Raw genomic sequence first — 27,884 nt, 5'->3', positions numbered from 1 at the left:
GAATACACAGACCTGTACATTGGGGAAACATAACAACCGCTTCACTAGCGCAATGCACAATACAGGAGAGCCAATTCCTCAGGTCAGGACTCAGCAGCCCACTTACATCTGAAAGACGAGGGACACTCAATTGAGGACAGCAATGTATACATTTTAGCCAGAGAAAACCAATTGTTTCAAACTGGAATGACCATCACTAAACAGAGAGGGTGGTCTAAGACACCACTTACAATGCAGTCTTGAGATCCCTCCCGAGGCGGCTTAAAACCCATTCACACCTTGACTCATGTGACTCTAACAACTCACATGATGGCTGGGCATGTCAACTATTCACATGTGCCCTGAATGTCTCTCAAGTTGTTGATGACAGCACAAGAGGTTAAATGCCTTGAACTCTCCACCAGTCGCTTAGAACTGAAGAAGCCACGTCTTCAAGAACCTCATGCAAGTGCAGTTGCCTTCATATAGTACTTAAAAATACCATGACCTGGATGATTGAGAACCTCCAAAGACATACAGAAGGAATGAAGGAAGGAAGCTATCGAGTACATAAAGTGAACAGTATTTTCTCGATAATTTTTACAATGCCAAATCATGCTAAAACTCAGGGGCCATTTAAAACTGACATCATCTTGTTGCACAGTGCTGTGTTAATCACTATAGAAACATGTTATTGTATCATATCTATTGTATCATATCTGTGTTACCCGAATAGTCTAAATTTGTAGGAAGAAAAATATAGCATTCCTTTTTCTGCTTCAAAGACACAGGAGGACAAGTGACATAAAACAAACATGAAAAACTAGCCAGTGCATATAAACTGTCAATAAATATGCACATTTATTTACATTCAGAGGAGACATTCCTGCTTTCTAAGTAGATGTGAATATTGGTACAGCAACTAGAATGGTGGTGGATTGCCTCTGGCCGCAGAGCCAGAACACAGCACAACCACATCCAGCGGTCAGTGGGGGTTAAAATCTCAGAGCGCTTGTTTCGGAGAAAAAAATGTGCTTGTATCTAAAATCTTTTAGTCCAGTTAAGTAATTATACTCATCAAATAGTGTGTGCGGTTTAGACCATGTCAAAGCAGCCCAAGGCGTAGGAAGGGTCAAAATCAAAATATGGCATAAAAATTGGAAGAAAAAAAGAAAGAAGGGAGCTTAGGGAAGTGGAGAGAAGTTTAGACACTTACGGTATGTGAAAAGCAGAAAAGAGGGTGGGGGGGGGGATTAAAAGCCAGATAAGATTTGGGGAGATAGGGAAGGTGATGCACACCTAAAACGTGCCAAGCCTTTTATAGAGTGTTGATTTTTTACAAGTGTTAGTTAAGCTCTCTGTGGGGACTCTGGGAATGTGAAGCCTGGGGCTTTGAGGAAAAAAAAAGTGAAAGAGAGGAAGAGAAGGAGGAAAATAAAGCAAGAGTGGTGGAGGAAGGTAGACACTTAGATCTAAAGGAATAGATGATTCAGAGATCAATAGGCAGCTGGGAGGACTACTGGTGCTTTAGAGCCTAAAGTTTTATTTCCTATATGGAGATAAACTTCCCAAATTTAGGTTCAGATTCTAAGGGCTGGGTACTTGAACATTTTCACACCAAAACTTCAACTGAGAGATGAATTCTCTTGAACTAGGCTGAGAAACAGGCCTGCATTCCATTTTGGGGCTCAATCCATATTTTAAGAAAACACCACCTTTGAGCCATACAATGGTGAAATGCCTGGGGTGGGGATAAGGATAGCCAGAGGTAAAGGCCGAGGGGAACGTAAAACAACAACCCGGGGTGTTGGTCTAACAGCCGAACAGAACGGGGTTGAGATAGCATGACGGGCATAGTCAAAAACATAAATTTCGATTGAAGAATCAATACTTCTTAACCATATGTCTTTGGAGGTGACATATTTTGGTCCTTACAAAAGCTGCAAGAGTAATTTAACTCTAGATTGTGTTTTTAACTAAAATGCATTACTCCTTGCCAGTATTTCGGTATTATTTAAACAATACCTTACACAAGTGAAAAAAAAAATGACTGGTATAACTGGCTTTTAATGCCTTGGGCAGGGAGGAAAAGGTTGAAAAAAAGAAGGATGGGAAGGAAAAAGGCCTGAAACTGTAAAGTCGGACGTAGAGTGAAAAGTTTACAGTCCCAAAGTCTGGTGTTTTCTTTATTATTTGAAAGCAGAGAAGATTTGCAAGTCAAGTAGAGGGAGCGAAAAAAAGGAGAACAGGGGAACAGGGAGACTCTGACAGACAACCGAGGAGTTGCACAGGCTGAATCTCATTTGCAGATGTTTCCCCCTTACTGTGTTTCCAATGTTGTTACTCCTTTTGGACTGTTGGTCCATTTCAGTTCTTCATAGTGCAAAGTTCATATCAATGTTTTATCCTCCTTTGCTTTCCTCCCTCTGAAAGGATGTTCTCAGTGCAGACCCCAGCAACCCATATTTTTTCCATTAAAAGCTCTGTAATAGCAAAAAGACCTGTGCATTGTCTTGACTAGGCATTGTATCTTTTCTTTTATAGCCTATTTTGGTAATATATTTATGCAGTACATAAACAAATCACTGATAAATTGAAAAAAAAAAAATTACTGTTAACAGATAAAAGGTCATAATAATAGTCAATGAGAGATCATTTGCATTAGCTAAAACTACTTTGTTAAGGCAAGGGAAAGATGTTCAGGTTAAAAATCTCTTTCAGAGTTAAAACAAACTAGCACTGACTGTTGGAAGGATGCTGACACTAGTCACCTTTGTGGGATTGACAGACATGACACATGACACAGAGCCCACCTCTCAGAGTGCAATACCACTTTGGACTTTACACACTACCAAAGATTCAACTTGAAGGAGGTTTCAAATGGAAAGCCAAGGGAAGAGAGAAGGATGAGGGGAGAGGAGGTTTCTAAACACAGAGTACCACTGAGCTGGTCAGTACATGCAGGTGAGATCCCTGCATGCTGTTGGCTGCTACACTACATTAACTCTAGCTTTCACTTTGAGCCAGGGACTTGGAGGATAGATGATATAGAGGGGGAAAAGGGGAAGCCCGAGGAATGGGGGAAAGGGACACACAGAGACCCTTGCAATACAAACTCAATGTTGTTTTTAAGGATTGATAGAAACCATTCCAACTTGATTGAGTTTTCCTCACAAAATGCCTCTTCAGTTCCACTTGTATAACATTTGAAAAGCAATAATGGTAGATTGCAAGATGGTAGAAGGTGCTCTAAGAAGGCAATCAATGGAGACATGGCTAGAGCTCTATTTTACAGACTAGCATATAATTTAAATCTTTTTTATATTCTTTATTATGAATGGCAGAGGTAACAGAGAGGAATGTTGTAAGAATCAACTTTACAGTCAACATTGGGGTACACAGTATGGATGGAGTGAAGAAAACATGGCATCTTTTCTATCAGTACAACTAGGTTCCTAAACTAAAAAAAAAAAAAGTATGTGAGGTGAAATAGTTTATAAAAGCTGAAGTGACTCAGGGTCATACAGACACTCTGAAAGTTTTTTTTTTAAATGTTGCAAAAACCACATAGTTGAAAGGGAATAGCATAGCAGCAGTAATTCAGTCATCTATATTAGATGAGGATGAGTCCTGGGACTGTGGGGATGCACAGTATGTCTTTGCATCAGAGATTCGGGGGAGTGGTTGAGTAAGGTGACAGCGCTTGGGGAAAAAGCTGTTGAGGTGATGGGTGATCATGGTGTTAATGGACCGGTACTGTCTCCCTGTGGAATGTTTCTCAAACAGATGGTTGGCTGGGTGGGCAAGGTCGGTGGCAATTTTAACCGTCTTTTTATCCGCTATACTTGTCCTGAAGCTCCTTGAGAGAAAGAAGCTGACAGTCAATGATCCGCTCAGCAGTGGGGAGTACATACGTGAGCCGTGCCCTTTGAACAGCAGGAAGCAGGAACCCAACCGAACTTTAATGGAGGGGCTGAGGATGCTTTTGACTATTAATGTGTAAAATTGGACAAGTATATGTCCACTTTTGAAAGTCGGACTTTCTTTTTGTCTAAGTGGTGATTATAAAACATTCTTACACTGAATATGTCACAGACGACCAGTAATCTCCACATCTCTTCTGTGTGTCTGGCTGCTTTGCTAAAGGATCACCTGACTTTAGCTGTTTATTATCATTAATTATACTACTGGTTTGTACTTTTTAATATGAATGTAATGTCTTTTATGAGTTATTACATTGAATGTTTTTGATTGGTTTGTGTCTCTGTCTAATAATTTCTGCTTTTGTTTTGCCTTTATTTCATACCTGACCTTCAGAGTTCATTCTTTAATTACAACCTAAAAATTCCCATTGCAATGCTTACACTAGGTATTTCATGTCTGTTTATAGCGTATACTGTATAAAACTTGGTATATCTCACATTAACTTAAACCAAGTTAAATATCATGGCTAAGACAAGTTATTTACAAATACATTGTTTACTTTTTGGTGCAGTGAGTTTGAGTGAGCTGTATGGAGTGAGACGGTTGGGGTTGTTTTTTAAGCTCCTCACACAGTGGAGCAAGGTAAATGCATTAGACACACAACCTATAAGCTTTGGTGGAGAAAGGATTGATGATAGCAAATAAAGCCAGACCGACCCTCCAGTCAGTCACCAAGGCGAGCAAGCAGTCAGAGAGCATAGCTGACAGGCAGACTGACGGGTACAAGGCGACAAAGAGGCCTATAATACAGCCACTAAAAAGGCAGATCTTACGTAAAGCACAGGCACAGGGGCCGATTGGTATAAGTAAGTGTTATGCATTGGGTACTCTACATTGTTTACTTTCTTCTTGCTCTGTTGACAAAAGCCTTTTGATTTTGTTGATTTACATACCTTTCTTGCCAGAGAGAACATAAATCAGACAGTGTAAAACGATGACGTAGCTTGGCACCGCTGATTATAAATGGCACTGGCCGTGAAGGATAAATACATGTATACAGATTTAAGAACAGCTTAAATCTGCCAAGACTAGTGAAAGTATGGAGTGTCGACTCTCTCTCTCTGTCTCTCCGTGTTTGTGTGTTTATATGTGTATTTTGTGTGAGTGTGTGTGTGTGTGTGTCTGTGTGTGTGTGTGTGTGTGTGTGTGTGTGTGTATGTATGTGTGTGTGTGCAACCATGCGTCTTTCTGACTACGTTTGCACTAGTGTTTTTTGATGAGGACGGGAAAATTAATGTAATTTTACCTTTATTGTGATGAAAAACAGAACCATGATATACTAAAGCACAGGGTTAAAAACATCCTCTTTGAAATAAACCTTGGTTGAATGGTCTACTGTAGGGTGATTCTAGTTCCTTAAAGTACATGAGGTCTTCATACAGACTGCATATTACATGTTATCTTGAATTTGTATTAGCCAGTCTGTGTGTACTGTGTGTATGGATGGACATCATTAGGAGTCACAGCACTGGTGGTGATGATTGTGTTTCCAGTGATAATAAATATAACAGTAATTACTATTACTACAAATAATTATTTCTGTTAATTAATAATAGTAATTAGTTTTTGATTGCTTGTTAAGTCTTTGCTCCAGGACAAATTAGAGCACTCTTGTTTGGTCATTAAAGATGTCTCGATGTCTCTGTTTGCTCATCTACCTTTCTTATCATCACACACAAACACAGGTCCACAAAGAGATACAACAACAATGTCCCAATTAGTAGACAATCTATGATTGTAGATCCATGAACCATGATGAAATTTAGCACTCATTTATTCTATGTTGTGCTAACACAGCAAGACAAGCCGACTGTATGCCTGCGCGTGCATGCCCAAGCGGACACACGGGTCTGTTGCAGTTCAAATCTCCCTTGTAAACAGATTGGGTGCCCAGCTGTTGTCCTTCGGTGTACTTCATCTGCTTATGTGTATTGTATGTCTGTGCTACTATGTACACGTTAGGGAAAGGAAATAATGTTGCAAGAGAAATAATTCAACTTTCCACCACAAAAAACTATCACCTTGCTGTCACGTTCTTTCTCGCCATGTCATGCTGTTGTTGCTGAAAGACTTACAACATTCTCCCTAAATCTTCTCGCTGTGGGAAAAGGTGTTTATGTGATATGTTACACACACAAACTGTCCAAAATATCTCCCACTGTCGTTGCTTAACCTCCTTAACTCATAGCCTGCTTGATATTGTTTAAATCAGTGTCATGTGTGTATCAGTGTGCAAAGGATTGCGTTTGTCTTCTTTCTAAATTAATTTCTTTGTAAATCAATGCTGTTACATGATGTCTGTCCTCGTAATATGCTGTTAAACCTCCAAAGTTTGGCGTTGATGAAATCACACGGTCACCACAGCCCTCTGGCCCCTTAACAAGTCTAATCAATCCAGCTAATTGCTTAGCCATGACACTAGCAATGACGGTAGTGTCATCCGTTTTCCATATCAAATACATCATTAGGTAGTTCCTTTACATAGCCCAAGACACACACACACACACACACACACACACACACACATCCTCCGACATCATTAGCAGTGGTCTCAACCAAAGTGCCTTAATTAGGATTACCTTGACCCACAATGTAGCTCATTAAGAAGAGAGGAGTCCGGGTGGTAAAAATAGTAGCATCCTGGTTTTGTTATCATACAAAAATAACTCTTAATAGAGATAATTACAGTGGTTTGGTGTGTTAATGAAAACTCGGCAGTGTCGTGAGATATTTATTTTCTCACATCCCGGTAGGAAATTTTTTTTGGATTCAGCAAAGATGGTAGTGTTTTTGGCTAATTCATCCCTGTACTAACAGCACATACTGTATATTCAGCACAACAACAAAACCCCTTTTACTGATTGAAGTGATAAAAGCCAACCAATGTCTTTTTCAGTCACATAATTAAAGTATTAAAGCTTCCATATAAGACTGAAAAGAATTGGATTGGGAGAAAAGTTTATCTGAAATTCATCACTTCTGGTTTGACCATTACTACGTTTAAATTTGAGAACATTCCTTATACACTGGTCTTACAGTCTTGTTTTAGTTCAGAAGACAGATGCTTCCATCTACCCAGAAAATTGGTCAAGGTTGTTGGTTATTGGGGAACACAATTATCAATCATAGAGTTGGTTTTGTTGAACTGGAGGAAGTTACTGGCCATCTAATCTTTGTCAAGATGCATCTGGATGGTTCCATATTATTTGGGTTTATCTGTAGATTAATCTTTATGTCATCAGCATAGCAGTGATAGCAATCGTATATTTATAAATGATTTGACCAAGGGGAAGCATGCAAGAGGAGAAAAGACCAGGCCAGGGTAGATCATTGAGCAATATTACAGGAAATAAATTGAGAAATGTGAATTAAGGAGGTTATGTTTGGTCAGAAATCACCCATATATACAAGAAAATCATTGCCATAACAATTTGAATTATATCAGCAACTGAATACCAAATATTGAAATTGAATCACTACTGAATACTTAGTGTTGCAATTTAAATACTGCTGAATTTATTGCACTGAAATATTTTACTTCGAAAACCATCTTTCTGAGTGGTGTGACTTTCACTTTGTGAAGTTCTCAATAGTCAATTTCAAGTTGTACAATTTCAAAAACTTTATTTTGAGTATGTATCTCTGAAATTCAGAAAGAAAATCCATGTGCCTAAAGTTCAATAGCTATATTCAAAATATCCTATTTCATTAACCTCAATTCAGATCTTTGAAACTGATATCAACTCAAAAACTCTGGCTGCTCAAATATGCTTGGTCAAATTGAAACGCTAGAATTCAAGATATAAAGTTGAGATCTGAAAATCCAAGACGCCAAGGAAAAGCAATCGAGAAAAGGAAAACAAAAAACTTTCCAATAAATTCTTTCATCTTTACTACAGTAGAACTGTAAAGCTTACTTAAAGCTTAATGTTTGTAAAAGTCTTTTGCTATTGATATTTTGTCAATCCATATCAATAGACCAAAGTATTTACATCAGTAGATCACACAGGCAAAAAACACACCTCCCACATTCAATGAATCACCACAATATGCTTTTGTTTTCATGTCTTTGTGTGTAAGAGTGGGCATATCTACAGAATGCTTTTGTGTCTTCAAGTTTCTAAAAAGAAAGGTATTCAGTACTGACAGCTGTACTGTGCTGCCAACAAAAGCCTTAGCTCAGGCAAATACAAAGGATAACTTTTGAGTAATGCAAATGCACTGACGGAAAGGAATCACTTTCGGTAAGAGCTCCTGAATTGAGATATAAACTATTCATGCAGAGAGATAACCAATCAGCTACAGTAGAGAATATGGTGTAAAGTCATCAGTGATGGTCTTAATATTTGTGCTAAATCTGTGTGCATGAGCTGTCCTCCCGCCTGTCCTATATAATTCGTTTTTTGTATAATACTTTCAGAGGAATGTATATGTCCCTCTAGAGCCAAATCTATAGTCGTAACTCTGTCTCTATCTGTCATTCTCCAGATATCCGTGGTATTGAGGATTTCCTGGACCGGACCTCTCAGCAGGGAATGGATGTATCCCTTCAGAAGGTGGAATCTAACATCAACATGATGATCACAAGTTTGTTCAGAACAATGCGTGTGGAAGAGCTGCATCGATACAGGGATACACTACGCAGAGCTGTGCTGTTCATGAGTCCAGCCACTGCCAAGGCTTTTATCACTGAGGTAAGGAAAGAGATTTTTGGTCCCTTGTTTTCCAGTAATGATCTTAGTGAAAAAAGGGCAGTGACAGCAGTCCAAGCTTTTCTCACAGCCACATCTATTGAGATGTTAGCACGTCTTCTGTATCTAAATGTTTTGATACAGAAATAGAAAATAGTTGAGGAGGTCTGTACAGATCCTACTAGACTGGAATCAATCAGGAACTGATTTTTTGGTCAAACTTCATCTAACTGAATGCATTAGCACTGCATCTTATTTACCAGAGGAAAAAGAATTATGACAGGGGTAAGGCAGAAGTCATTAGGTAGACTTTTGCATGAAATCCTAGCAAATGGGAGGATCTGCCTTTGTCAAGGTTTAAATGTTGTGTGAGTGAGGATGAAAATGAGAACTGGTTGGTTTCAATAACAGCTGTTTATTTTAGGTTATCAAGTGTGCTTTGAAGGGATTTTGTCTCGCATTGCCAGTTAATCTACCAGTTAACCAGATCAGCTAAATATATCGCAGCCAGTCCTCTCAAGTCCAGTGAAGTCTTATTCATGATCCACTGAACATGGCATGGCAATCATAAAACTTTACATTGGACATAGGAAAATATGTCCAATGTATTGGACATTGGACAATACATTGTCTCACCCACCCCGCCACCACCACCACCATCATCATGCTCTTTATCTCTGAAGAAGAGGACAATTAGGGGAGTTCCTTTTGCTCTTACACATAAATGATATAGAGGTCATGTCTGAAAGCAAAAGACTCTAGCATTAGTTATGAATTCATAATTTGAAGTGTTAGGATGGGGCTTAATCCCATGTGTCATGTCCTCATCTCAGTTTAATTAAAAGTGACCTCGGAAAGAGCAATCACAATCTAATTTGGTTGGAGGCGTAACAGGGAGGGGATGAAAGATGGGGTGTTATTGTGTGTCTTTGACTGTGTTAGTGTCAGTATTTGTGTATAAGTGTGTTTCTGTGGCTGTATGTTTGAGTGTTCGTGTAGTCAGTGTAGCATGGAAACACAGTGAGTACACTGTGCTGGCCAGAGGACTATGACAATATGTCTCAAGGTTTCACACTCTTGGGAAGAAATCTTTAAGCCTGTTCTAAGTGATTTTTGACCACTAGAGAGTAGAAAGACTATAGTGGGTTTCGAAAGGTCAAACTTGAACTGATGCGTCTGCATAATCTAAAGGTCATTTACAAATTACAGATTGAGAAACTATATTAATTTTTGCTTTCTCTGCAGCTAAATTGGCAAAATGTTACGATAAAACTATAGCATAACAAGAAAATAGTGTACCTGATGAATATGTAATAGCTGTAATTTAATAATTAGCAAACATTAATTACATTTCCCTTGACAAAATTTGACTGACAGTCAAATCTAGGTTAGATCATCTTACACATGATATACCTCACTGATCCCAAAAAACAAGAGAGATGATTGGATACTAGTGTTAAATAGAAAGTACGCCTGTGTTGAAATTAAGAAAAAAAAAAAACTCTGAAAACGGCTCAAAATATTCAAAAATTGGTGATTGAATGCATTGTTATTATCACTCATTCATTCATTGTATGAGATCTGATGTACAATAGGTGTGGAAAATTGCTTTAGCTATTACGCATTATGGAAGTGTCGGCCTCCATTTTACTGTGTGAGTAGAACCCGAATAGAGTTTCTCTCTCACTCCTTTGGGAAGGTTGACAAAGAAGTCATTTAATCTAATTTAGTCAGACATCAAGTGGTGAGAGGTTTCTGAGATGAAGTGTCGGGAGATGGTAAAGATAGGTGGATAAGATTGATGATCACATCTCTATCTATCTCTCTCTCCCTGGCAAGATGGTGAGGAGGAGTAAGGGAGAGAGAGACAGGTACAAGGACTGAAAGAGAGACACAGGCAGGCAGAGAGACATTTGGAGACAGAGAGGGATTACTGGGACCTTGTTTTTTTCACTATCAGAGTTATTTGTGAGGTCATTTGTCTCAGAGAGCACCTCCCATCCAGATGCATTAGGCCCTGATGTTAGATATGAGCTGAAAGCTGTTCCAAAATTACGAGACTTGGCAGGAGGAGTGAGAAAGGGAGTGAAGAGATATGGCAGGCTGAGAGAGTGATTAGAGGATGGAATAAAATTATTAAAGTGCAAGGAAGTGCCCAAATCTAACCTTCCCTAACTTTAACAAAGTGGGTTTTGTGCTTAAACCTTACCAAATCTTGAAGGCTATGTTCACTTTTTTTTTTTCAAACAATACTTTTACGAAAGAAAAACTTCTGTGTTTTAGCTTGAAGGACTTGTTGAAAAATTGGGGGAAAAAGGAAGCAAAAGCAAAATGAAAGGAATGAACAAAATAAAGGACAAAATAATCTACAGATGAACATATAAAGATGGGAAGGTCTTAAAACTAAATGTGGTGAACAAGCATGTAATCTGTTAAAGTGCCACCACGTTGGTGTAAGCCAGTTATTATTTCTTTGGCCACTCTGAGAAGTTAAAAACAGCCTGCATTTGTTGATTGTGTACTACATGTAGGGGTAACCAGTGATTTGATGTTTTTAGGCCTAATCAGTTTTGTTAAACAAAATTCAAAATCTTATAAATTGGCCATGTCAGAAAGCATGATATATTGTTAAGTGGGTATGCTTGCTGAATTCAGTAGTCAGATTCTGTTGGATTGATAGATTGACAACAGAGTGACTTATGTTAGTTGATAGTTGCTACTATAAAAGACCATGTAAAGAAAACTGTAGATGTAAGAAAGAATGGTTTTGAGCCAAACCATGTCATCATTTAAGAGATAAAAGTTATTATGAGTCTGTTGGCTCATCTCATTATTATTGTAACTTTATTGTGAGTCCCTGTCCTTGCTTTTCTGTGATTTGTGTGTTTTATGTCTCTGTTGTGATGTGAGCCCAGCAGGAAATATAGTTCAACATCTGCTGGAGTCTCAGCAGAATGTCTTCCACCATGCACATCCATGCTTTTCACCGCACAAGCACACGGATATATTCAAAGAACCAACATGCTCATTCAATTTTCTGCATTATTTAACATTTTCCTACTGGCCCTTGTCAGTCTAGTACACGCGGGTGAATGTACCAGTCACTGCCAACAAGGCTCCTCGCTGCTACATACAGTGTGTCTGCCTATTCCACCCACTTCATGTTGACAGAATAGTAAAGTGGGTTTCTCGCCCTGGGACCATTGTCTTATTAAAAATATTACTTTCATGAGTTATGAATGGCTTTACTGGACTTACTCAGCTTGTAAAGGACCAATAGCATATTGAAATCAAGAAAATGAAAATCATTACAATTGTTGCAGTGAGGTTCTTTCATGGTAAAAATATGCCTGTGACGCTTAGCTACTGAAACAAGAAGTAACAAAAACAGAGAAATATTGACTAAAGTCATACATATTTATATTCTTACCATGAAGTATGCATAAAACTTAACTACCTATGGTGACTATGATCTTGCTGTAAGGACAATATATAGTTAACCCGTCTAACCTATAGTATAACAAGCTTAAACAGAGAGAACACGACTTTTTTCATAGCCTTTTCACTTTCTTTAATTTGGAAGAAAACAGCATTCATTGGTGCCTATACGATGTTGTGTTATTAAAAAAACCAAAAACAAAAACATTGTGCGGTCCATCTTTGCTCAGTCGCTGCTTTTTTGAAGCCACTCCTCAAACATTTTCTTGGCAGAATTAGCATGAAATAATGACTGAATGAATATTATATGACTGGAAGAATTAGTATATGGAAATTAGACAACAATTCCCTGAGTCAAAATTTACTGAGACGGAATTAGTCTTCTGTCTCACTTTCTCTGTCACACACATATACACATAGACTTCATTTTAGATACGCAAAGGAGTGGAGAATATGAATTTTGCCATTTGATCTCAAAGCGTTTAAATTTTTAAAACGTTGCCATTTTGGGACTATTTTCTCTTTAACTGACACTTCTTACTTGAAGGACCATCAAACGGGTTGGAGATTATTCCAGAGATGACAGATGTCGCAAATGAAACATGAAGGAAAATATTCTGCATAAGACACGTTGAATAATGTATTCCCTGAATATGGCTGTATCTACTGCAAAAGTTTTTGCCTAAGTAAGCCCTGCTATCATCTCTGTCCTCTGTCTTTTATGACTGAAAGAACCAGAACCAGACACTGACAAGCAAGACACTGAGCTGGCATTAAAGTTTGACCAGAAGCAGGCAAAGATAATATAATATATATGACCCCTACACAGAACAAGAGTGTATTATATAGTGTATATGTCAGCAGAACATGAGACTCATTGACTGCATATTGACTACATATTATACAAAATATGAACACACCAGCATACACACATTAGTTTTCTTGACAGTTTCCCAGACTCAGAAAGAAATAGTAAAGAAAGGCCCTATGATCTATGCTCCTCTCTTCCCGTGTCTGGAATAGACTGAACAGAAGGAACTTGGAAGTTATTTTACTCAGTGGGTGGAATTTTGTTGTTATAGTCAGGGTGGGTGGCTCTGCTGGGAGCTGTGTTTTGAAAAAAGTTGCTGAGCTGTTCTCATAGCTTCAGGAGTATACTTTTTATACTCTTTCTTACTCTATCTCAGTGTGTTTGTTTCTCTATGTTGTTTTCGCCACTCTATTTCTTTTTTTTTGTTGTTGATTTATCTCATTTTAATAGTACCACACAATCCTTTTAAAGCTGAAGATGTTCTGATTACAGTGCAATGATCTTCAAACTGAAGTCTGAGAAATTCTTTTGAAGTCTTTGGAAAATTCTGCCAAACCTGTCTGCATAAATTTTACAGGACTTCCCTCAAAGAGTAACACAAGCACTAGAGTGAATTTCAATTTCAAAGTAAGCAATTTAGAGCTACAAATGCCTGTGTACAGACATTTACCACCAGCAAGCAGAATATGTTGGCTTTGAAAGAGGTCTGACTTTCAAAGATTTGATCTGAGTATTCTAAACAACAAAAAGAGATCACATATTTAATGCAAGAATCACAGGTGCCTTGGTCACAAGTGAAAATCTGGTTTAGTGCAGAGGCTGAAATTGCATGCCATACCCATTGGATACATACAAAGAGAGGTGAGAATGAAATCTAAAGTTTAAATCACATTTTATGCAAACAAACAGTACATTAAAGCTCCATTGAGTGAGGGGTTGTACAGTTGTTACTACTGGGTGTGTGAGTGTTTCAGTGACTGACTGTCGCCTTCGCTTGATGTACACACATGTACTGTGTATTCTACATTTTTACTGTTTAATTTAAACCTTGATCAAACGGCCATTTGACCAAAGGAGCAGTTCAGTCTCGTATAATAATCTAGGGACTTCATAGTTGATGCCGAATTAATTGAGTAATTTAAACTGTTGTTGTTGTGGGTTATCAAAAGATTGCATAAATCCTTAGTGCAGGCAACACAGAGAGGAAGTGAAAGGGATAGCCAGAGCAGTGGCCAGCTGAAATGGGAGATACTGGTGGGAATTTGGGAAGAGGGGTTTGGTACATAATTGTTTTTGATTACGAATTCTAGATGGGCACTCCATTGGCAACTCATTAATTGTCAATTCTGCAGTTTTCTGCTGTAGTGCTCTGCCAGAAGGTAATTGTTTTCTGCATTTCCATCCATTTTTAGTCAATGAAAGCAACACAGATGAGGTACGGAACAGAGAATTCAGTTTAAATAAACAGTCATCCCCACACATCTAGTCTAAACTCTTTCTTTTTCTGAAGTTGTTCTTATATCATTTAGTGACATGAATCATGAACATGGTTTTGTCTGAAGACCCTTTTATTAGAAAAAAAAACAACAGGTATCATTATACAGCAAATAGTAATAACTATCATACAAAATATAATAATTAGCTTGTGACTAAAAGATGGGAAGTTCATATTGACATTGGGATACATATTATCATTAATCTAAACTATGCCCTTGCAGGACTTGGGTAGAATACAATAAAGTGGCATGCTTGCCCACAGGTATTGTGAGGGAAAACCAGTGAAAAAATATGTTCTCTTATGTCTGAAATCTGTCTTGTGCATGCAATTTTCTTGGGCATGGACAATCATCATACAGATCTGATCACCTTTTAAAACACATTTTAATTAAATATCTACAATCGACCCCTGAGGGGTGGGGATTATCAGGCTTCTACTGCTAATGGAGCCTTAAATCAGATGTTGTGATGCTGCTCCATTGCCAGTGATGAATATGTATTTTCTCATCAAAACCCTATGCATGAATTTTCCACATTTTTTAATGAATTACCTCTGATTCATTTTGGTCCCAAGGGCCATGAAATAGATGCTTGTGAGAGACAATGTGGGCTGTCGAATACAGTCAAAAAAGGGATAATCTTTTCTGCAGGACACATATATATTATATTACATTACATTACATTACATTACATTACATTACATTACATTATATTATATTATATTATTAAGTTTGCAGTCTGGGATATAAGAAACAAATTGATCTAATAGCACCTAATCTTCTTGTCTTATTACGTTGTTAAAGTCTTTATGATATATTTTGACTTTTTTCATATATATGAGTGCCTTATACCCTTCTGTACTATGGTTGATTTAATAACTTTGGCGTAGATTTATAATCTGGCTAATTTGTTTATCATGCTGAGTATTCTTACATTAGTGTATTTCAGGAATGATTAGATATCAATGTTTTTTAAAATGAACGGAAATTGGAGAAATTCTAACATAGAACTATATGAGACCATGGTTCAGTATGGTCGAATTCAATATTCAGTATGCTCTCATCCTTCAATTCTTTCTCTGGGCTTCATCTTTTGCTTACTGACCTGTGAAAGCCAACTTTGTTGCCATTCTCTCAGTATATAGTAAGCTTTTACCGAACTTTCTCCACATCAACCACTCAGCTATACAGGGCAGTGGGTTGGCTGTGCATTGTCAGAATAAACTGAAGGGTACAAAATGACAGTGATTAACATGATGATTTGTGGGTAGTTTGACTGAATTCTTTGACTTACTGAGACTTCCTTCATCTTGGTGTTGCACACACAATTGTGCATCTTTGTGACATCTTTGCTTTGGCATTGGAGCACGAGGAACAAATGTTGAAATTTGTAATTATGGGACAGTCTAGGAGACGCACTCTATGTAGGAGAGGGTGTAAAAAGGAGAGTTCGTGATTGAATGACAGACAGGGTGAAGGTGGATTGAAGGGTGCTGAGGTGCATTTTAAGAAAATGTAGGGAGATAGGGAAAGAAGTCGAGGGTTTAGCTGAGGTAGGTAAAATGGGAGGGTGAGGTGGCATACAAAGAGGACTAGGGATTAACAAAGATTAAGGTGTCTCCAAATACATTTAAATTGATAAATGTGGTGACTCATAGATTTATTTGACAAAACCTCAAAAACGAATGGACTTTCTGTCAGCTACTATACAGATTGCTCAGGGCTTTTGCACTTATCTCCAATTAATATTCACTTGCATGGCTCAGACCTTTATCACTTAGAAATTTGTATTTGTTCCTTAGTAGAGGTCAGTGGAAAAGTGATTTAGAAGGGCAAGGCTAAAAGGATAGATACAGAGACATAAATTGATGATGTAGAGCATGAACATGTGAAGAGCAAATGAATAGAAAATGTAAAGAGAAATGGTGATGGGAAGGAAGCAGAAGGACACTCTTAAGCAGAGACCAAAGAAGGATCAGTGAAAGAATGTGATCACACATACACAAGCAAATCCGTCTACTTCAGCAAAGTAATGCACGTAGATATTTGAAGAGTTCTAACTTCTGTAAAGTGGCATTTACTGTAGATTGTGTCATCAAACACATACACATGCACGCCAGTCAATGGCTCTAACATTAATTGTTCCATAACAGCACACACACTGAAAAGCAAGTAGTCATCCTGAACTGCTACGGTATTGATGAAACGACAAAATGTTTTGTTTGTGTCAGTCATATGCCAGCTTCTTCTACGCAGTAACGTAGGTAGCATTTATTGATAAATGCCAAAAATTCATTTTAAGAAAAACCTGTCAATTAAACAAAATGTCAGAAACCTTTTTCTTATTCTCAGTAAAGCTGAGAGCAGTTGAAATGGTCATTGTGTCAAATTTGACGATCACAGAGTCATAAATTCTTGCCTTTACTTAGCCTGAGTGACATGGTAGACTACACATTTGTAACTGATCAGTCACAGCTTGGTGCGTTTCGTGATTTGCATGACGTACTTAGGTTATTGGGAAGGAAGGGACAGGGACCATCTTCACTGTTCCACCTGACAGCACCGACAACAAACATGTATGCATGTATAGTAAGAACCTATTCATAGTCATTCTGCAGTGAAGGTGGGCTCTGTCTCCCAGTCAGTAGAAAGAGTGAGTGTGGGTGTATAAGGGTAATAGCCAAATGATAAGAGATTCACTGAAATGAAATACAATCTATGAGATACAATATATCATTTCACTTTTGCTTGCCACGGTTACAGTTGCGCACAGAAGAGCACTCTGCTGCTATAGCTCCACGTTACAGAACACATCACAGAAGTTGTCAAACCTTGCGAAAGAAGGCAAAAATCTGACTCGCTCTGCTTTTTGTTGAGACATCCCAGATGTTGCTTTTATTATCCACCACGACACCTGCCTCTCATTCACTCATTTACACACACTCACACACCAGTGACAACAAGCTACCATGCAAGACACTGGCGTAACCATCAGGAGCAACCGGGATCTGTGTGTTGCTCAAGGAAGCCTTGACATGTTGACAGGAGGAACTAGGGATCAAACTGCCAATTCTTTGTTTAGTAGGTACCCATTCTACCAGCTTTAGCATGCTTATATTGTGTAGTCTGAATTGAGTCCAACCTGACCATAGCCAGACAGACCTAATTAGGCAGCGCTAAAGTTGACATTTACGAAATTCCTTTTGCCGTAGGGTCCACTGAGGGTCGAGTCTCTTTGAGGTTGTGTCATCATACTTGTACTGTGTACTGTACTAACAATACATGTGTTGACACAAAATAGACACACACACACCTGGAGAGAGAGAGAGAGAGAGAGAGAGAGAGAGAGAGAGAGAGAGAGATAGGATTCACCGCCCACTATTTTCCAGTGCAGTTAAAAGGGCACATCAAGGGCTTGGCTCTAGTTCTCTCCTTGAACTTTATCACCAGACAGAGGTGGCATTATGTTCTTATCTCAACAAACATAGTGTGTGTACAGTATGTGTGTGTGATGTGTGATGACATTAAGCTTTTATCTGTGCACATGGAGCTGGAAGCACAATGATTATGGAGCATTACTGTTAAAGGACTGTGAAAGGTTGGTCGTGTGTGTGTGTGTGTGTGTGTGTGTGTGTGTGTGTGTGTGTGTGTGTGTGTGTGTGTGTGTGTGTGTGTGTGTGTGTGTGTGTGTGTGTGTGTAAGAAGCACCAAAGGTTAGCGCAATTGGCTGCTGCTCATACAGCCCCTAATGGGGATGCCAGTCAGTACTTTAGAGATGATACAGATTTCTGTGTGTGTGTGTGTGTGTGTGTGTGTGTGTGTGTGTGTGTGTGTGTGTGTGTGTGTGTGTGTGTGTGTGTGTGTGTGTGTGTGTGTGTGTATGTATGCATCCGTGAGTATGCGTGCGCCAAGCGTGTTTCTGTGTGAATGGGAGCATGCACAAACGCGCACACAAACACACACACACACACACACACACACACACACACAAACACAAACACACACACTTGCACAATTATTGTTTTAATTCCACAAGTGCAGGTTTCAGTACAGGCCGCAAATCATTATATCAGATGATGACACGCACGTACAAAGACAACAAAACTATATATTATTCATGAGATGGCTAACAGAGGTGAGTATGTGGTGTTTAAAGGAAAACAATGGGGTAAGTGAGATGAAAAAATTAAATGCCTTCCCTCCATCCTTCCTTTCCTCTCTATACTTCCGCTGCTTCAATTGTGGAACATGTTTTGGGCTGTTGCATCCTCTGGTAATTCCTGTACTCAGTTCCTAATGGGATTTTTGCTATTGAAGATGTATTAGATTTGAAATTGGAATTGTCTTGGGTGAAAGAGAGAGAGAGAGGAAAGAGGAAGAACGAGAGAGGAGGGACAGAGCACAACGAAATCAGACATGAAAGAAGGCAGTTTATGTAACAGAAAAATGCAGGCAGAGAGTGTGTTCAGTGAAGAAGGACAAATGGGGAGATGATCGGGGATGGGAGACCCAGGGAAAAGAGGCAGAAACAGATAAAAGCATGGGATGTTTCAATAGAAGCCACAGAGTTTCTTTAAGCACAGTACCTTGCTAACAGCTGACAATAAAACGAAAGGCTTTCTTTCCCAAAAGCCTCTTACTCTGTATGGTTGGATGGCCACAAACAACATAGTAGCTTTTAAGGGGAGCATCTGACATCTACATTCTTGTGGAATGCATTCTTTGTTTTTTTTGTAGTTCTTGCAGAGGGCACACATTTTCCTTACAACCCCCTGGCAGATACAGATATCTGAACAGTGAAAATCTCAAGGGAATCAGATGAGCTCTGGATGCCACTTGTGTACAGTAATTGAAAGGTGTTGTCATTTAATTACAATATTTTCTTATGTTTTGTATGGACAAGTTTTAAGTAATTGCATATAGCAAACTTTTTGGTTGTGACTCATGACCCATATCATCCAAGTTCATAAATCCGAGGTAGAAATATGTCTGTAAGCACTGTAGCCACAAACACTTGAGAAAAGAGAATTGAAAGAGCACTATCCTTGAACAAAGTGCAAAGAGCTGTTACACTGATGACAGAAACTGTCATCACCACATAAAAGACAGCATTAGCATTCATTTTTTCATCTGAAACTGAAAATAACTGTATGTTTCTGTTTTCTTGAGAAGCCACCTCTTGTGGTTGTGTGAATGACTGTAATCTCCGAGTGGCAAGGACGAAAGTAGCGTAACATAGCTATATCACCAAAACCTTTTAGGAATAGATTGCTGACAATCAAATCAGTCACTTTTGATTGCTTTGAAATTATGACGGTGATCTTTTCCCTAACAGTGTTCATGTTTCCTTTCTATTTTTAGACATGGTATTTTTGATTGTTCAATTCAAGTACCATATGGTATAATCCCTTTGAATCTTGCTGACTGCAGCTGGAACTGAATCCTGTATCGTGATGAAAACTGACACGTCTCCGCTATGCTGTGTCAAGAAAAAACACACACATACACCGTCCAATTCCCAAACACTCCAATCCATGGAGACCCTATGCTGTGTGAGTGTGTGTGTGTGTGTGTTTGTGTGTGTGTGCGTGCGTGCAAGTGCGTATGTTTGTATAGGCTTGTGTCTTTATTGTGGGAACAAGTGAGGGATCACAGAGATGAGTGTAGTGGTTTGAGTGGCGTGTATGTGCGTTGATTTGTTTTTCTGTAAGTAAAACTCAATTAGTTTGTCTTTCTCATGTGACAGCTGAGAGAGCTTGGACTGCGTTCTGAACTAACATGCAGAGTAGTCTCATTTCACCACAATATTTCAGCATATTCAAAATTACTGATTGGTCCAAGTGCAGGATTGTAATTGCATGTCAAAAGCTGGTACCTTATTTGTTACTGATTAGCCCAGCCCAGGAGAAAAGGTGTAATTCTTGGACAGATTATCTATTTACTGCTGATTTTTGGTTTAAGTTTTCATCTCACCTCTTTCTTTTTCTTTTTTTTATCTTCTTTTGCTTGTTCACCTCTTCTTTGCTCTCATTTTCTCTTTTCTCCTATTCCCATCATTTACTGTTGTGTTCTCCTCAGACTATTTGGTAGTGCACTGATAACACTGGATTTTTCTCTCTTAAAACGTACTTGATGATGCATTTGTCTCTCTTTTTCTCTCAGATGCACAAACATACAAATTATACACTTCAACACATGCTTGCTGGCTTGCAGACTGTCATGTTATCTCCTTCTCTCTGGTCTTGGAATAGGGTCAAGATCAGGGTCAAATAACCTCCACACCACAGGGCCAAGCAGGGAATAGAGGAATAAAAGGATTTTATAATTAAGAGGGCATAAGATGTAATCTGTTTTTAGGGTCAGTCGATCAATTATCTCAGCTATGTTTTGATTTTTCGTCACAGTGCCACATGGCTTTGATTTTGCACAAGGCATTTTGTATCTGAATTGTGTTAACTTATTTATGAAGCATCCCACGTGCTCTCAGCAAGGAGTACAGCTTCTCCTTTGTGAATGAATGTAATTGAAAATACTGATAACATCTTTTAGTTTGTCTCAGTAGTTCTGCTGTACATTCAACTTAGCGTTATTAGGTGTATAACAGAGGTAAGGCTAAAATAGTGACACAGATTTTAACTAAATTGGGCTACAACCAAATCGCATTGCATTGATTATTTAAATGGTTTACAGTTCAATGCCAATTACTTCAATGCAGCAATGTATCAATGTGTGCTGTTGAGCCATCAAGCCAGATTTTTTTTTTACAAGATGTCTATACCTACAAGGATACGTGTGAATGGGTATCACTGGTCACCTATTGGGACTAGATAAAATATTATCGCCACTCTGCAGCTCTCCTAAATAAAGGAGATAGTATGATTGTCCTAGTTTAAGAAAACGGATGGAAAGCTTTTTGGGCCCCCAAGGACCAATCCACTTGAAAAATATAGGTACAAGAGCAAACTTGTTAGCCGAGACAAAAATCTTTGTCTCGATTTTAATTTTAATCAAACTGTAGGTGGCATAGAGCGCACCTTTTTGGAATTAGTTGGGGAAAACACAGTGCATCAGTAGAACAAACAGGATCATATGGGATTTAAATGCCATTGCTATAGTTTTTCTTTTTTGGTGTCTATCCATTTCATTTGATAACTCAGATGTGCCTTTTATGCTTAAAGTGATTCCATTATGATGCAAAACTGTACATCATCATTCTTCCTTCTCCTCTCTCGATGATTCATTTTAGAGAAAAAATTGCACATGCTGTTAAATTGTTACGTCCTTTGGAAAGTTTAATTTGCTGCAAAATGGCTACTTAATATCTCAGTAATGCAAAAGTGATGCTGTATAAGCTATTAAGTTTAATCGAAGTGAGAAAGGCACATGACAATTATCTCAGAAACATCAGAACTATCTTAACCATAGAACAAGAATTAGGGTCAGTTAATTTAGAATTGGATTAATTAAATATGTAATTAGTAGGTCAATTTCACAGCTGAGAGCATTCCCTTACAGAATTTCTAAGAATGGTTTTGAAGATAAGGAAATTATAATTTCCTAATCAAAAGGGTTTAAAATTACCTGAATCATGTCAAGCTGCAGTCAGCCCCCAGAGTTACCTGTAAAACATGAGTGCACAGTGGGGTCAGCTCCTCTGGCTGACAAATTTAGCATATGCTTCCGACCCCGGAGGCCAGATCAGATGTTTAATTGAGGACCATAACATCTGCTACTCTACACTACTCTTTCATCGCTCACCGTTCAAACACCAACCCGTCATCCTGTGACACTAATATGACCTCTCTTTTCCCAGGGGTAATCGCTTAATCTCATGTTGGGAAGTTCTTATGCAAACAATGCTTAATAATTCACTTTATTTAAGAATATGACTTCACAATAATCCCACATCCAACTAGAATAACCCTCAGTAGATCACATACCTCCGCCAAGGCAAGAAATGTCCATCTCGAAATGTTAGGGAAATTGATTTTTAAAAAATTCCTGGATCCGCCCCTTTAACCGGATCTGCCCCAAAATGTATTGGGTTCTTCCCTGGCCCTTGCCCTATTCCTCCACCGAGTTTGGAGGATATTGGTTCCGTACTTTTTGCGTAATCCTGCTGACAACTAAACAAACCAACGAACAGACACGGGTGAGAACATAACCTCCTTGGCGGAGGTAAAAATTTTATATTCTAATTCTCCGATGCTCCAACCTGGGTGTTCCCCGGCTGACGTTTTAACTGACTTCCATTTATTATTTCAGTGAAATTATAACTTACTCTAGCAAGGATTTGAAGTAATTAACTGCACTGTTAAGTAGCAGCTCTAATGAGTTAAAACAAGATACTCTTTGACCTGGTTAGGTAAGCGAAGACTGAATGAAAAAGTATATATCCTTTTGCTATTGTAAATGCTGAGAAAATAGATTCTTAAATTTCTCTGTGCTTTGCTTGTTTTTAGGCATTTTCAGTACTTTTAATATATTGCTATGTCCCTCTATTGGTGTTTTTAATTTGGACTTTAACACTGATAAAAAAGCTTTTTAAATGGAGTCTTACTGTTGATTAAAAGACTCATCATTTATTTTTTGTGGTCATTGGATTTGTGGTTGAAACATTATCTGCCAGGAGCGACTACGCAAGTTTATATGTACTTTGTTGTTTTTTGTATGTATTTCTGCCCTTTGCCTTTTGTACATTACCTAATCCTGCTCTGTCTGAATCCTCAGTTAAAAAAACAAAAATACAATGAGTGTGCCTTGTAAAACTCTATGTATATGTTCAGCACAATGTGTAAGTTCATACATCAGACAGAGTGTGATACTGTTTAGTATTCAGTGTTCATATACAGTATGTGCCTGAATACTTTTAGTTGTAAAACCCTGCTTTTATGCATTATTGACACTTGTGAAGATATACCCATATCTGGTGTCACAAAAATATGAACTGTCGTGTACTATTCACATAGTGCAGTCAGGGAGAGGGGTAGTTGGGGTGACAGATGGAAGGACGGACTGCAGAAAGATGAAAAGAGGTAGAAGAAACATTTTATATTGGGTCAAAGATTAGTCAACCAGGAGAAGCCGAGCTGGCTTACAGGAACACTTCAGCAGCTCGATCGGCACACACACGCACACACACGCACACACAGGCACACACAGGCACACACACACACACACACACACACACACACACACACACACACACACAAATACACACACGCACATGCTCATTCTCCCTCTCTATCACAGACACACAAGCATGCACAGGCAAGTGCATAAGCTTTCTTTCTCCCTGTCTATCTATCCATCTATCTCCAGCTGTCGGGCACTCATACTCTCACACACACAATCATACACACAGCCAACCTTTACGTCCTCTCATCTGACCTTACCATAGGCAATTTCAGTCGGTATGGGTTCTGACATTTTAGGGCACAGGTTAATCTTTTAATTCACCTGTGTTCTGCTCTCTTCTGGCCTGTTTTTTCTCTGCACTGACATGACCTCCCATCAGTTGGGCCACTGGGCTAGTTCTGTGCTTTTTTTTGACGCCGCAGTTGTTGTAAAGACTTTTTACACAAGCCAATAAAAGCCTGTAATCTAAAGATGATCTTCTTTTGGCTCATATTCTACTTTTAAACTTATACTGATATCACATCAAGACGGGTAACCGGTATAACTTGGAATCACTAGAAGTGAAGTAGGGGTGCAGAATATTTATCAAATAATCTTTAAAAGGACAGTTGTATTTAGTTTGAAATGTTAGTGGGCTATAATATCAATGCATGCAGTGTCATGATTAAGTATTTTCAAACGTAGTGTTTATTCTGTTTGGTTAACATTAACTTATTAGAGGCCTGCCAAACAAAAAGCTGTTTTGTCGAAAGAGAAATTTGATACTATTTTGTAGCAATTTTACCTGTAAACTGGCTTGAATTGCCCTGCATACAAAAACCTCCTTATGTTTGCAAACATTTCCATTAATGGAAACCCCCTTAAAAAGCTTTCTGCAAGACAAAAAATATGTAAGTTACCTATCGGTGAGTTGTTCGAAATTCAGTCAAGGATTGGCTGACCATTTATTTATGTGACCCAGTAAGTGATGTTTACAGTAACAGTATTTGTAGTGACGGTTAACCATTAAAATGCTTTTTGTCCTGACAATGTAGTATACCTTTATTCAATGTACAGTCAAGTCCCATTACTGCAAAGAATTTTAAACTGATTGCAAACAATGCCCTGTGTAAATGGTAAGAAATATGCAGAATGCAAGCTTGTGAACTGAATGTAGATTGTTGTATTAGCTAGGTTCCTTCTGTTACTTGGTGATTAGATGGATATTTAAAATATATTATGGACATGCATACTAAATGTGCAGAATGAACAAAAACCTATCCCCCTTTAGTACTGGAAAAAGCAGTTAGTAAATCAATTAAATAACATACACAAACATACACAAGATCCCACACAAATACACATGCACACACAACTGTTTATTTTAGGCCTATCAAGATAGCTTATTCTATTTGTTACAGCCATTGATCTGTTCATATCTAAATGTCAGGTTACATATCGTCATATTTGCTGGAGCTGGTTGTGGTGTATGTGTGCAATTGTATGTACATGCTTGTTTGTGTGTGTGTGTGTGTGTGTGTGTGTGTGTGTGTGTGTGTGTGTGGGTGTGGGTGGGGGTGTATGTGTGTGTGTGTTAAACATTCTCTCTGTGGATATGGCAGTCCTCGCATCTGTGGTCTGATCAATAAACTGAAAGACCGACATGCACACACATACCCACAAAGTCTTGTGTGCTTCTGCTTGCACACATAGACACAGAGAAACCAGCGTGCATGCTCGCGCACACACACACACACACACACACACACACACACACAAATACGCCCACACAGTTTAAGGATGATATATGTCTTGCGTGTTGGCCCTGTTACCCTTTGCCATCACAACACATACTATCAAAGACCTTCGCTGTCCTAGCATTATATTATATGTCAGACAGAAAGAGAGGGGAGACAGGCAGAGCAATAGAGAGATAAACTTGTAGCTATTGAGAACTGTCTGCTGAAAGGACAAAAAAGTGGATGACTCTGCTGCTCTTTTTTCCCCTTGTTTTCATCAGAAAGTGAGTGATTGATCAATAATGCCGACGGTGTGTGTGGTGGGTTGGTGAGCAGGCCAAGACCTTGTCGAGATGAGGTTTGCTGGCTTTTGTTGAGTGTGACAGCTCTGTGGTGGTGGTGTTGTGTGTATGTGTATGTGGGCAAGAGAAAGAGAGAGGAAGTGTTAGAGTCAAATGGGGTTTACAAAGAGACCGTTTTTCAGCAACCACTAAAAAACACACACAAATAAATTAACACAGACACACACATAGACACAATCTGCATTCTTCAGTACAGTATCGCTCTTTCTCTTTCCCCCCATTAGCACACCAGCACAACCTTTATAGACTTTGTAGATCATTGGTGTGTGACCACCGCTGGCTTAGACTAATTAAACAGACAGTAATGGCAGTGATTAAGAGTCATTAGTTTTGGGAGCAATCACACAGGCCTTTGACACCCCCATGATCCGGCACATCCAAGACCAAGACTTCATTACATTGCCCTCTATTTCCTGAAGAGATAGAGATTTTTGTACAGTAATGCTAAATATATAAGTCGCTGTTTTTCAGCTGTTTTAGATTTTAAATGGGATGCCCTCACTATAAAAGAACAGTTTTGTTTACAAATATATTATATTTATGCTTTTTCACTCTTTTGCTGCCGTCTCCTTCTGCCGTGCATTCTGCCACCGTGAGCTACAGTGCAGAATGAGGTCAGCCAATGAAAAATATTCCACTACTGCTTCCTCTGTTGCCATCCAGTACACCTCAGCAGACAGCACCGTCAAGTGTGTAGCTACTGGAGGCTGGAGAAGTGATGCGCAGTGCATTGGCAATATATCAGGAAACTTTATTTATTTATTTATTCATATTTAATAATTCATGTATTTATAGCCACAAATTGCTAAAAAACACACTAGAATGTGACTCTGACAGGTAAAAATCGAGATTGTGGTCCTCTGCAGATGGTGGAAATGTATAATATTTTTGAGGTCAAAATATCCACAGGAGACATTTTTTTTTTTAAGAACTAAAATATTTGTGAGCACTATTTGTCTATTTTTTAATAGATTTATTAATTATATGCCATTTGTCCAACTCAATCCGTGCCATTACTCTTGAGTGCTTGAGTGGCATCACTACATCATATTAGATTTATCACTAAAGTTTCGCCCCACCATTATGTTTTTCTTTTATTTTTGGTATTTTTCAGGACAAGAAGTCCAGTGTCACTTTTGCAACTAAAAGTATTCTGGAGCTGTATGACTAACCCGCAGACAAGACACACAGATGAACTGAAAATTACACACAATATTTACAGTTTATTCTTGGCTCTCTGTATTTGCTGCATGTTTGCCAGTGCTCTACGAGCCGTATGTTCTCTCCAGGGCTTCTGTAAAATTTACCAGTGCTCAACCGGGCCTTGTGTGTCCATGTTGTAACACATCATGCTACACAATGTTATTTTCCAAAGAGATCATCTAACATTACCATTCACTCCAACAGTCATACCTGTCATATCCCAGATAAGTAGGTACATGTGTTGAGTGAGCTTATGTCTCTACATGACAAGTAGGTATCATCTGATCTATTTTCATGATGATGTACAGTATGTGAGTGCATGTAGTGCTTTATACAGCTTTGTATTTGTTGATTCATACAATGGCAGTGGAAGAACAAACAAAAGGCTTGAGATTAGCAGTTTCAGTGGCTAGTGTGCTAACAGAATACATGCCAGTGGAGTTTCAGTTTATGCATATTTGTGTGTGTGCATGTGTGTGTGTGTATACTTGTGTTTGCCTGTTTGCACGGCATCAGCCTGAGCTCAGTGCTCCTCTGCCAAGTATGAAAATTCATAGAGCAAAGCAGTGTCATAATGCACCGCCCTCTGCTTGGCATTCTTCTTAACACACAAATATGCACACACATGCACACACACACTTGACATCAAGACACACACAATCAAACATGCATAAGGCGCACTGTAGGAGTAGCGTGAGTGAGGCGAGTGACATTAAGCCTAAATGGCAGCGGTGACATGCAGCAGTTATTATGTATCGGGGAGAAAATGCCTCGGTTAGCCTGCACTAAATGCTCAATTCATAAACAGGGAGGAGGAGAGAGGGGGAGAATGAATGGGAGAGACAGGTTGAATAAAAATGAAGTGAGTGGAAGAGGGAGTAAAGTCCTCTCCTTATTTTGAATAGGAGTGATAATGTTTTAATGTTCTTTGTAACACATTTCTGAGACATGCAAATTAGACACGGGGAAAAGAGTCTGTGATTAGGTAAGATAGAGCGAGGGAATGAAAGAGGAAGGTTCAAAGAGGTTACATAGCTCACTAATTGATGAAAGGGAGTGCTTAA

At 38.7% G+C, this 27,884-nt stretch overlaps 1 protein-coding gene across 1 annotated transcript in view; it reads left to right on the top strand.

Moving 5' to 3' along the window:
* grid2 (glutamate receptor, ionotropic, delta 2) overlaps nucleotides 1-27,884 on the top strand; it is a 191,933-nt gene that overhangs the window by 7,243 nt on the left and 156,806 nt on the right. Inside the window, exon 2 of the mRNA XM_040154379.1 lies at nucleotides 8,452-8,657. Within this exon, the coding sequence (XP_040010313.1) occupies nucleotides 8,452-8,657 (206 nt within the window). The remainder of the gene's footprint in view (nucleotides 1-8,451; nucleotides 8,658-27,884) is intronic.

Source organism: Xiphias gladius, chromosome 19 (genome assembly GCF_016859285.1).
Source record: "Xiphias gladius isolate SHS-SW01 ecotype Sanya breed wild chromosome 19, ASM1685928v1, whole genome shotgun sequence".
Taxonomy (NCBI): domain Eukaryota; kingdom Metazoa; phylum Chordata; class Actinopteri; order Istiophoriformes; family Xiphiidae; genus Xiphias; species Xiphias gladius.
The sequence above is the reverse complement of the archived record's forward strand: the minus strand, read 5'-3'. Positions and strand labels throughout refer to the sequence as shown.